Consider the following 12,796-nt stretch of genomic DNA (forward strand, 5'->3'; position numbering starts at 1 on the left):
TATCCAAGGACACCGCTGCACATACGCTGATGCTTCTACCTGTTCTCACAGCATCTGTCCTCACTTAGTAAAGCGGTAAATATATGCTTAATGAGGGATCGAGGACACAAATGTTAAAACTACTTTCTAATGAGGATGCGGGAGAAACTACAGGACAGGAAGAATATCTTTTAAAATGCCATGATTTAATATTGAACCACACTGCTCACCCCAAGGGGAACGTGACAGGGCCATGAAAGGCTAAGCTTGGGAAAGCGGAGTTTGACTTGCTGCTTAGTGCTATGCTACGGGAACCAGAAAAGGCTACAAAAGAGGCAAAAACTGGAATTGGCAGCACGGGCAGAGTGGGCTGGGGATGCTTCAGAATCACTGCTTGCCACAGCATGTGCGTGGGCACCGCGCAAAGAGCGCTCTATAGCTGCACCCAGAAACCCCCTGCCATACACTGGTCTGGTTTTAAAGCTTTGGCCAAGGTTTTAACCTCTCTGGACCTTATAAGGAAACTTTGGTGAAAACTTGAAAATAAAAGTCATCTACAGCATGGGTCTTCTCTAACGGCACGCTGGGTCGCTGTTCAATGATGGGATGCGACAGTCATTCGGTCGCTCCAGACAATTTTCCTATCTTACTTTATTATTTAGAGATCAGAACCCTGCTTCTCTGAAGTTGCATGCTATACTTAGGTTTTTATTTTGCTTTGTTCTTATTTTTGAGATTAAGTCTCTTGAGGCACAGACTGGCCCTGAACTCACTATGTAGCTAAAATTGGCTTTAAACTCAACATCTCCTTTTCTCAGCCTCCCTACTACTGATATGATAGGTGTGATTTTTCCACACTAAATTTAATTTATACATTTCTATCTGGTAAAAGGTAATTCTGAAGATCATTGTCTTAAAGAATATTAATCAGATACACCTAGACTGGTACCACATGCCTGTACCCTGTCCATTCCATGCCCACAGCACCCAATGCCTATAAACAACTTATATAAACAAACTTCCAAAATTAGTAATGAATTGGATAAAAAAGCAATCACTCTCTAATTGTATGAGCCACGGTTTTAACTATCTGACTGTCACTAGAATGAAGCTAGCATGGGCTAAGTAGAGACAACATGTGTGGGATGAGACCCCTCCTACTTGTTTCCCTGACAGACATTTGGATTTCAGTATACAGTAACTTAAAAGTATCAATTGCTTCATATCCTGTGTGAGCTGCTACTTTTAATTATGGCGACTTATTTAAATTATTTTCTTAGAGCAATCTTCCTCACAGAAGTTATTCCGTATTAACCTTTTCCATGTTAGACTTAAGTGTCCTTAAATAATTTCTGAGAGATGTCAGATATGTCTTGAGGCTGAAGCTGATGCACGGATTCTCCAAGAACCAATGGCACAGACCATGTAGTATGATTTGTAGGGTCTGCAGAACACGTAGAAGGCAAATGTTCCTCCTAGGGGCCTTTGTCTTGATTAATGAATGCTTGTGGCCAGAGCCAGAGACTGAGCATATAAGAATGTGTTCTACCCTGGCTCTTGTATACACCATAGGATCCTCATGAACTCCTCTTTGTCAGCACAGAAAATCACACACTTCATTGCAGTGCCTTGCTCAAGCATATAACACCTCACTGTGGGTACCAGTTCTACCTCTGAGAGTTCAAGATTTCCCATCACTGTCACTCAAAGTGGACCGATACAGATTTAGGACATTGTAAGTGCTAACATAGGAATGCCTTAACAACCAGGAATATAATCTTTTTAAAAAATAGCTTTAATTATTTATTTAAAAAATATTTACTTCTTGTGTGTATACACATGTGCCACAGCATACGTGTAGAGGTCAGGTGACAGTTCGTGGGAAGGCGTTATCTCCTTCCACCATATGTGTTTTAGGGATCCAGCTCAGGCTGGCATGCACATTTACCTATTTTGCCATCTCTTTAGCCACAGAACATATTCTTCATCTCACATTAGAAAGCAGCTGGGTGTAATAGGAAGGTTACAAAATAGAAATGGGAGATTATGAAATGGTTTCCTGGTTGTTCCATCCTCACTTACAGAAGAAAGATGAGGAAGTAGGTGGTCTCCGCAGTGCCTTTGAGCCCTGAGAGTCTAGTGGAGCGCTAGCAATGACACTGGCAAACAAATGTGAACCAGCAGAACCGCACTGCTGGCGAAAGGAACATATGCCATGCTAAAATGCTCTTACAGGGCGTTTCTGCGAGCTTCTTGCTGTGTGTTCGGAATTCATTCTCACCGCATTCATGATTAAAAGGGGACAGATGGTGGGGGCTTTAAGTAATGTGTTCATTACCAGACCTCACAGCGCTAATGGCTATTTAGTGGAGCAAGGCCTTGCTCAAGTGAGTTGCAAATGAGTCCTTCTCAGGGAGCAGCCACTGCTAGGGCTGTATCTATCAGCCTTTCTGAGGACATGCACTTTCCGTCATCTCTTCCCATTTGAACTCGCATCCGCCCCCACTGAAACAGAAGGGTCAGCAGCTCTCTAGTATTCCAATAGTCACTCCCCACCCAAGAAATTTCCATACAGTCTCTCTTCTCATTGTCTCCTTAGCTCAAGGAGCTTTTCTGCTTATTTTACTTATTTCCACACATGTTTGAAAAAGATGAAATAGCGTCAGGCTAAATATGTTCTACAGTAACAGTTTGCACATTGCTCCTCTCCTCTATTTAATTGCCATTTGCTTTCACTAACCTCACTAACCAGAGAGACTCTAAGAGGCCCCACGTAACTCCCCCAGAATAGGGAATTTGGAGGTTTGTTTCCTGGCCTTCTTGAGCATGGCATCTACTTACTGCATCACAGAGCTCTGAAAGAGAGTCACAATTATTGGTCAGCATCAATGTTCCTGGATTCACTGCCCTACCTTAAGTGGACTTACAGCTTTTGAAAAAGACTCTTAGAAGAATTAAAAATGGGAAATCTGGAAAGTTCCTTAGACTCAACACAAGCCTGTTATATACACTGAAATCGTCATGAAGAGTGAGTATTTCCAGTTCGTTCACAAGTATCAGTATATCTCCCGTGCCTGGTTGTGTGCAGCATGTGTGTGTAGCACATGGTAGGTACTCAGATATCTTGAAATAAGAGCACTCGACACACCCAGGGGTCTGACAAGGACTTGCCTTGAGTACAGAACTCCTTGAGTTGCTAGGAGAGGGTCTTTCTTTCCACTGTCCTTTTGTTAAGAACACACCCACAGGTGGCCACTAACCTGACTCTGGGTCTCAGAGACTGTGCTTTCAATCCTAATGTCCCATCTCAAGTTGTTTCACCATTTGCTTGGTTAGATAATTCTCTTTGCTTTACAGTACGGTCTTTCTTCCCTTAATGCCAACAGGTAGTGCACTGTCTTAGTCCCTCAGATTATTCACTGCAAGATATGATATTCTAACACTATCGGGTGCTCAACAAATACTGCAGTTTTTCCTATTATAAACTGGCATGCTGGCATGAGCAAACTGCCAAGGATGATTTAGTGACTCTGGGAATGACAAGAGTGGCCCGTGGCATAGTACAGACGTCGGTGAATCCTACTATTATTAGGACCTGTTATATATGCGCTCATGCCCTATTTCTGATTCCCTTCATTAGGACTATACATTTAATAGTCATAGTGTTATCAAATTTTACGTTATTGGAATATATTTTAAACTAATTAAATTTCCTTTGGTCAGAAACCTGCACAGTACAGAAATGTACTGCTCAGGAAGTGACAGTTCGCTAATGGCAAAACCCCAGGAAAATGCAAACAAGGGAAGGCTGAGTAGATTTGAGGCCAATCCAGGAATAATAATGAGCGAGAGGAGGAGGGAGACGTAAGTTACAAGAAGCCTAAGGTTACATTCTCATCCACTCACACTTTGGTTTCTGAGATGCTCATTTTTTTTTTTTTTTTGCCAATAAAAGATCATAATCCTTATTTTGTCTGAATTCTGAACTCAAAGGCACTATTTAAATTTATATGATTTATATTGGCATGTGAATAGCTACCTTTGGAAGCTATTCAATGAGACTTCCAGTTTTTCTTCCACTGCTCTTCTGGAAATAGACCTTTTGAGAGTTCTAATAGCCATAGTTTTCTTGCAGATTTTGTAGCCACTGTTTTTTTTATAAACCCAAAGTGGCCGTGGACTGCTAAAAAGAATGGATACTACTATATTGACTCTAATATATCTAAGTGCTAAATTACAGGGATCCACTCTGCTACTGCTCCAAACAGAGGCACTCTGTGACTTAACCCACTATTTCATTCACAGCTCGTCAAACGCACACATGGACCTCAAGGAGAAATCAGGCAGCTAATAACTGCAGAGCAGGTCACAGGAAATGTGTAAGGGGAAAAGCAGAATTGTGAAGCACCACCCACAAAGCCTCACTCCAAGGAAGACTTCCGACTTGTCATTCTATTTCCCTTTATATAATACTGTCAGGAGGAAATATCTTCACTTCTCTGGGGACTTACATTTTCCATTCTCTGAACACGGTTCTCCAGCCCTATGATTTGAACGTGCTTTTCTTCGAGTTTTTCTGAAAGTTCACTTAGATTTTTATCATGTTGCTTTAATGTCTGCCCTTTTTCATGGTTGTTGGCCTGTGGTCAGAAAACAAACAAACAAACAAAAACAAAACAGAACAAAACAAAAAAGGTTGCTAGACTCTTGTTTTCACTATTTATCTAGAACAAAATATAACACCTTGTATTGCTAATTAAAAGTGTTTTCTTTCTTATCAGAAAATGTCCTAAAAGCAGGAGCATTACCCCCACTGTATCCCAAGGTCACTTGTTAAGTATGAAGCCGGAGCTGAAAGGTCAGTCCCAGACGTGTCCCCGTTAGGGAGGGGTCTTCAGCTCACTTCCAATATAGTACGCATGCACATTCCTGTGCATACATAAAACACAGGCATACATAAAATGGCTCAGTAAAAAAGGAGTGTGTTGTCTGGCCCTGAAAACACTAGGTAAGCCTTCTTGCCAGGTCACTCAGGTTAGAGCTGAGCCCCTAATGCTAGCACACGTACACCTGTTCCTATAGGTCACACCATCCACACGGTGCATAACCAGGCCACATATAGCTAGGTGGGGCTGAGTTCTCCCATTTATGAGCTGCAGCTGGAGATACACACACACACACACACACACACACACACACACACACACACACACACACACGGATGTATATACCTGAAGTAAATGTTTACTGTCCTCATGCTTTCTCTTCATGTCTTCAGACTGTGTTTGGTAGTTATCAAATAATCTCTGGGCCACGTTTCTCAATGCTGCTGCTCCCGCTTCTCTGGAAGCTTCTAGCTAGGGAATAAATAAATAAATAAAGTCACCCTGCATGTTTAGACATTTCCAATAAAAAGAGGTAAAAGGAGAACAGTTATGTGGCCAATTAAAAACAGTCCCTAATCATGATTTCTATCCTTATAGATAATTTATGGGAGAGAAATTGCTGGTGTTGAGTAAGAGCCAAGCGTTAAAGGCTGAAGTCTCTGGTAGGGCATAGGACATGGGCATGTGCCACGGTCAAGCCAAACCAGAGCGCTCTACACACCTGTGGTTGGCACATGGAGAGAGAACCCTGTCGGTACATTTAGTGGCTGCTTTTAATCGAAACTTCTATTGTAGAGAGCTGCATTCGTCAGTTCGTTCTGGACACTGGTGAAAGACATGGGACAAGACTGGAGTAGTAAGAGCAATAAAGCTCAAGCATCAACCTTTCAAGGGTATGAGCTAAGTAAATGACCAAGAGTGTCTGCCAAGATTTATGTACCAAGGTAATCATTGTGAAGCCTCATACAAAAGAAACCCAAGGGCGAAATAGAAAGCACTCAACAACAGATTAATTAAAAAACTGATGAGGCATGTGATAATAATGGTTGCAATCAGTATTTGGGTTTGGGGGTACGTGTGCATGTTCCCATGTGCACAGATGTGTGGGTGTAGATGCACAGTTCGTACACACATAAGGAGGTCTGAAGTCAACCTTGTGCCGGGAGGTCCTTCCTTAGGGACCTTGTCTTCCCACTCTGCCCCCCTTAAAATGGAGTTTCTTGGTATGTTCTAAAGCTCGCAGATCAGGCCAGAATGTCTGGTCAGCAGCTCCACGGATCCTCCTGCCTCCGCATCCTGAGCACTGGGTTTGCAAGCACATGCCTTGATGGGTAGTTTTCTCTGTTGGGGCAGGGGCTTGAACTCAGGCTCTCAGGACTGTAGAGCACTTAGCTGATTAAGGTATCTCCCTAGCTCTGACAGTTCTTAAAGATGCAAAGTATTTTAGAAAGGCACTGTGGTAAAAAAGCAAGGTAGCCTGAGCTCTCTCCCCTTAATAAATGTGTAAGTACACACTGTAGTAGTATTAGCTGTAGGTGTGATGTCACATGGGACACTGCCAGAACTTGCTACTTTTTCATAACTGAAACTTTATAGCCATGGACCGTCAGAAGATTTCGTTAGTACTAAAAGTCATCTCCAAAATAAAACAGCAGAATTTAATTTGCATGACATTCCAACAGTTTGGCTGTGTGTCTGCATGGTCTTCTGCATGTGAGTGGGTGTCTTCCAGTCTGTGTGGACCGATGGATGCTAACTACCTACGAGCACCTAGCATTCATACCTTGATTTGCAACACTTCATTCTCTTTATTCATTTCTAGGAGCTGCTGATCTTTTCTTCTCATGTTTTCCATGAGCAAATCCAAACAGGTGGGATCTGGTGTGGAATCTGAACCATTCTGAATCTTTCCAGTTCTCTGAAATGAAAAAACACAGAAACCATCGAGCTGATGATCCCTTCCTTTGTGAACATGGGCAGCAGTGATTATCATTCACAATATGAGCCAAGGAGAATTCAGGCCAGCAAAAATAATTCTTTGAAATCTCAACCTTTGATGGTTAATTCTGGATAAACGAGCTAGCTTCTGTGTCTGCGCCGATTTAAACATAGTCTTATAAGAATATGCATCCTTTGTGCCTTTTCTATTTCCTACAGCTTTAAAAAATATTGTTAAGTACATTGTACATACCAAGCAACAACCATGAGGCTAGATTAATTAAAGCCATGCCTATAAATATGTTTTTGGTTAAAGAGAATTGGATCTGATAACATCCCATGTTAACGGTGTTTCCTTGCAATCACTTCGTATTGAATTTCTAATCAGAGATATCAGAATGGAGTGCCACAGCAATGTAATCCTGTGCAGAGCCATGCTCCTCGAAAATACACCTGGAACACACAGCTCATCTAGAACCCTGGGCATATGAGGTGAAGAGGAAAGTAGAAAACATCTTAGCCCACCAGTTTCACAGATGTGGACGCTGACCAGCCGAGTCGACATTTATGCAAATAAAGCCAAGAGCTCATGACACAGCCTCCTGATCATCATCCACACTGCCTGCTTTTTCACCTCATTTCATGGCAGATAGAAACTCTCTCTTGCAATTCCACATACCCTGTGGCTTTGATAACAATTTCTCTTTGTTAAGTAGCTATTATACACAATGTCATGTCTTCAATGTTATATACAATTCTTTCCCTGGGTGCACAAAATAGAAGAAAGCGCTATACTCTTTAGAGAAGTGGGGAAACTTAAAATTAGAGTTTCATATACTCAAGTGTTCTAGTTCGGTTTTTGCTGCTGTAAAACAAAATGTCACTCTGATCGTAAGCAACTTGGAAGATGGAAGAATGTATGTCATGTAACTTCCAGGTTGGTCATTGAGGGACGTCAGTGAAGAGTCTAGTGTGGGAGCTGGAAACTATGGAGGAGCATCGCATGCTGGCTCACTCACACACCCAAGCATGCCGGCTTTCCTAGACAACTCAGGGCCACCTGCCCAAGAAATTGTTTTACCCACTATGGCCCGAGCCTTGCTACATCAACTGACAACCAGGACAACCTCAAACAGACGAATCTGATCTGGGCACTCCTTCAGTTGAGTCCCCTGTCTCGGGTGATTCCGGGCTGTTTCAAGTTGACAGTTAAAGCTAAAGTTGCACCTACATAAATAACCATGAGACCAGATTTAGAGTGTAAGATTGCTTAACAGCCAATCTTATAATTTTCCCAGTGCAATAAACTACCTGTACTCCAGAAATAAAAACTAAGCACATGATGTATCTACAGTAACTTGGCCTTTCCTTTTCTGGTTCAGGCCCCATACACACCTTCCCTGACCATATATGGATATATACTAGTGAATAATTGACAGATTCTTACAGAAGGTAAATTACTGGCTGTGGTTGATGGTTGTAAATGACTAGATCAGTGTTCTCCTAGGAGTAGTTGATGGCAAAGAGCTGCAGATTCTTAAAGTACATTAAGAGCACCATGGACAAGCCCCAGCATGAGTACTAGGATGCCCCAATAAACCTTAGCACTACCATCTCCACAAAAAAAAAAAAAAAAAAAAAGCTGCAGATTCCAGGTCAGGAGGTCTGGGTGGAAACCTAGACAATACAAACCTAATAATATAATATAATGTAATAATATATGATAATAATAATAATAATAATAATAATAATAATAATAATAATAATATAGTATAATATAATAATAATAGGAAGCCTATGGAGATGCTGCTGCCAGGCCAGCAGCCCACACTTTACACGTTAACAAGACCCTTCCATCACAGCAGCACCATGTCCTCTCCATTCATGCAGAGATACTTCTAGCAAGGTTAGCAAAAACTCTACGTCAGTGTTTCCAGTAGCCACTGGCCAGTTCTTGGTTTACATGGACAGCACTGGGCAGTTGCTTCCTTCACCCAGCCTCAGGAAATCCATCCTCTATTGCTTTTCCTCCTAATTATCCACCGTCCATCTCCACCTCTGTGATGGTTTTTCTTCTTGCACAAACACAAGCTTTGGGAAGTTCATCACTATGCATTTAGGTCACCTATCATCTCTATGCAGACTCGCTTGCTTGAAAATCCTCTCCACTGTCAAAACTATTGTTATTTTATTCTTTATTCTGGAGATGAAGTCTTACTATCTGAACCAGGCAGGTCTTGCACTCTTGCCCTCCTGCTCAGTGTCAAACCCAGCTCTAGTTTCAGACAGTTACCAACCATAATGGCCCAGTTCTATATATTGTAGCCTGAATCTTCTAACCCAGATTAGAATCCCCAGATCTAAAATCCTATGTCTACCCACTGATAGAGTTCTAGAAGACAACTTAACGTAGCCAAAATGATTTTTTTTTTTATCTTATCTTCTTTACCATACCTCTACATAGTCCCTATCTGCCTGGTTTTGGAGCACTTGCACTAGCTGAGGGTGTTTATGTAACATACACTACTTTCTCCTGTACTGAGTGGCTCTGATTTATAGTGAGTAATGCTGATGAGATGCACATGTTCCTGATGATATTTAATTTGGCAGTTTGTGCTCAAAGAGGTTTGCCCAAACTTAAGTACACCAAGATGCTTTGAAATCAGAGAAAGGCGCCTAAGCTTATTGATCTGCAAAGTCATCACTCAACTCACTGTCAGTTGCCGTGTCCCAGGGTAGGCTTGCAAGCTCGCCCTTTCAACCCTGAAACATGCTGCTGCCATGCATTCTCCTTGGTCTGACATTCTGCAGTATAATTCATAATTATGTTTAGTTTGCAATGTCCCAGCAAGGTCTGGCCAGTCTGATCTGATCCTTCTAATGATATTCCTGGTGAGCGTGCCATACACAGAGGCACTAACCAGCTTTAGATGTTAGACACACACGAAATACTTTATCACTCAGGTCCAAAGAGTGATGGCTGGCAAAGCTGACTGAATAGAAATCTAAGTGGCTTTTTGTTAATTTTCAGAAATGACGCAAGTAAATGGATCTTGATGCATTTGTTACCTCTGTGTCTAGTTTGTGACTGGCATTGCTGTGTCCTTCTTCATCTTTAAACATGTGATTTCGGATCTTTTCCAGGGTAGTTCGGATCTGGAGGAGAAAAAAAATTAGTTAATTTGTTTTACAAGGCATTTAATTCCAAATGCATTTTTCTTTCTTTATACCAGCTATGGGGTACCTTTTTTATACATATACTCTGATGTCAGATTGAAATACTAGCCTCCAACTTAAATTATATTTAGGTTCATATTGTTTGGAGTAATGAAGTGTTTCTCATTTTTTTTCAGAGAAGCCTAAAATATGACAAACTTAATTATCATTATACTAGAAAATAATTTAGTAATTAGTACCTTAAAACTGTGCATTTTGTTCGTCTTTATCTATAATTCTCTACTAATTTAATGTTTAGTAATTACTATAAGACAATTTAGTAATCATTACAAAACAATCACTATATAATAATTACTACAAAATGATTACTATATAGTAATTACCACAAAATAATTGCTATTAAGTAACTACTACAGAAAAATCACTAAGACATGATCATATAAACTTGTGCTGAAATTTGAGCATCACTCTTTCTGACCTGTGGAATTATGAGACAGTCCAACATAATTTAATTAGCTGATCTGATAAAATTACAAGCTATAAATGTCAGAATTCTTCTATGCGGTGTAATAGGCAGTTTAAGTGACGATCTTTTGTTAGTTCTTTTTGTAGTGGATTTCATAAGTTACATTTTTAATGAAGTCATTTTCCGAGGAGGAGGAAGAGGAGGAGGAGGAGGAGGAGGAGGAGGAGGAGGAGGAGTCACTGGCAGTAGCTAGCTGGAGTAGCTAGCTTAGGGACAGGGCAAGGAGAAAGCTGGAATCAACAGGAAGCATAAACATCTAGTGGGGGGCAGAATACCCCCATTCAAGCACCCACCAGGGAAGGCTATAAAACAGCAGGAAATCCAGCAGTGAATGGTGGGCTGAGAATTAAATCCTGACAGGTGTTCCGAACCCTGCTGGCCTTTATTCAGTTTCACTGAATGGAGAAAGTAATTTTACTTCACATGTAGGCTCAGGTTTATATCCTAAAGAAAAGCGACTATCCATGGTTAAATCTAAGCTGTCTACTACGCCAAGTCAGGCAAGGTTCACTCCTTTTCTCATACGCTGCATGGGTGAGGAAACAAAGGCCACCAGTCAATACCGGTGCTTATCCTAAAATACCCATGTCGTGTAGATGACGTCTGGTGCCCTCATACCTTTCTCACATACTCGGTTTCTTCAATAATGTGAGCTGGCGTAGATCCATACAGGAGAGAGTCGTCTTCTGTCTTACCTCTTGGGGGAACTTCTGTCGTCACCGTTACAGTTGTCATGATGAATTCTGGCTTTAGGAAAACACAAATCAGCTCAGCAGAACAACATAAAGGAGTTTCATCATAATTAAAAGTTTTAGTACCAAATGTTTAGTATCACCTTAGATGGCAAAATCTCAAGAGTGGCCCCCAGTTTACTCATTTTATGTTATAGCATACTGCCAGAGTTTAATAAATGTCTGCAAAACTAGAAATACAGCTATAATCAAACTGTGTTGCGTGAGTATCCTGCAGAAACTCTATAAAGGCTGTTTATTAAAGGACTCTGTAATGGAAAATAATGGAAGAAACCTAAATGCACACAAATAGGATTGGAAGTAGTTTATTGCTATGGAGTAATCTTTACATCGTGTGACTCTATTAAAAAACGTGGTACTGAACGAACATTTAACATCATGGGTTTGTCTTTTTTAAAAATGCAGAGAATATGAATGAAGAGAAATATCTGTCTCGCAACATTGACAAAGTAAGTTTCAGATGAGCCTGGGCTTAGGTGAGCTCCTGCCTACACACACACACACACACACACACACACACACACACACACACACACACACACAGTGGATTCTGGTAGAGTGATGGTCACACTCCTGGTGCTCAGGCTGTGCTCTCTCAATATCAAGCCCTTCTGCGGAGAAGCTAGGAATTCTACTACAGAATCCTGGACCTGCCACAGACTAAGTCTTGGGGCTGGGGAGATGGCTCTGTGTTAAGAACACTTGCTACTCTTAAAGAGGATCTAGATTTGGTTCTCAGTATTCCCATCAACAACTCACAATCACCTGTAGCTTCAGGTGGGCATCTAGCGCCCCCCTCTGGCCTTCCCACGCATTTACATACATGGGCTATCCCATGTATGTAATATAATAAATGAATCTTATTTGAATCCTGCCTTAAACACATTAGGCATATCTAGGTTGGTTTGTTGTTGTTGTTATTGTTGTTGTTTTAGATTAATGAGAAAAAGCTGATAATGAAGAATTCTTATCATATACTGGGGATAGCTCACTTGGTAAAGTGCTTACTTTACAAACACGAGGAGCTGAACTCATTAAACCCAAGGTGTGTGGAGGGGAAGGGGGCCGGTAGGTGCCACTCGTTTGTAACCCCAGCATTCCAGAGGTAAGAAGTAAACAGAACCCTGGAACTCACTGGACAGCTCGCCTAACATTTTTTACCAGTTTGGAGACAATGAAAAAGTCTGTCTCCCCCTCAAAAAAAATATGGGTACTATTTGAGAAATAACAGTAGAGGTTGTTTTCTGAATTCCACATGCAAGCACACGCACACCTATACACATACACCTGTACAAACAGGAACAGGAACACACATGTGTACACATGCTTATATATACACACATGCGCACACACACACACACACACACGCACACACATACACACCTATATACACATACACCTGTAGAAACATGAACAGGAACACACGTGTACACATGCTTATACACACACACACACACACACACACACACACAGACACCCTTTATGTTTCTAAGCTTAAAAGAATTAAGACAGCCTTTTAAAAAATTGTGTCTCCTAGG

At 41.2% G+C, this 12,796-nt stretch overlaps 1 protein-coding gene across 9 annotated transcripts in view; it reads right to left on the reverse strand.

Moving 5' to 3' along the window:
- The window catches only part of CCDC68 (coiled-coil domain containing 68), a 74,496-nt gene that overhangs the window by 9,212 nt on the left and 52,488 nt on the right, over nucleotides 1-12,796 (reverse strand). For 5 of the 9 annotated variants that reach the window (XM_084779071.1, XM_084779067.1, XM_084779068.1 and 2 more), the window contains 5 exons: nucleotides 11,125-11,249; nucleotides 9,873-9,959; nucleotides 6,649-6,783; nucleotides 5,211-5,336; nucleotides 4,491-4,619 (listed from right to left, as the gene is read on the reverse strand). In XM_084779071.1, the coding sequence (XP_084635197.1) occupies nucleotides 4,491-4,619; nucleotides 5,211-5,336; nucleotides 6,649-6,783; nucleotides 9,873-9,959; nucleotides 11,125-11,241 (594 nt within the window). In that variant the 5' untranslated portion in view covers nucleotides 11,242-11,249. Of the gene's footprint in view, nucleotides 1-4,490; nucleotides 4,620-5,210; nucleotides 5,337-6,648; nucleotides 6,784-9,872; nucleotides 9,960-10,799; nucleotides 11,057-11,124; nucleotides 11,254-12,796 lie in introns of those variants that run through there. The other 4 variants (XM_084779072.1, XM_084779066.1, XM_084779069.1 and 1 more) reach the window with 3 other exon arrangements.

Source organism: Acomys minous (assembly GCF_964271855.1).
Source record: "Acomys minous genome assembly, chromosome: 4".
NCBI lineage: Eukaryota > Metazoa > Chordata > Mammalia > Rodentia > Muridae > Acomys > Acomys minous.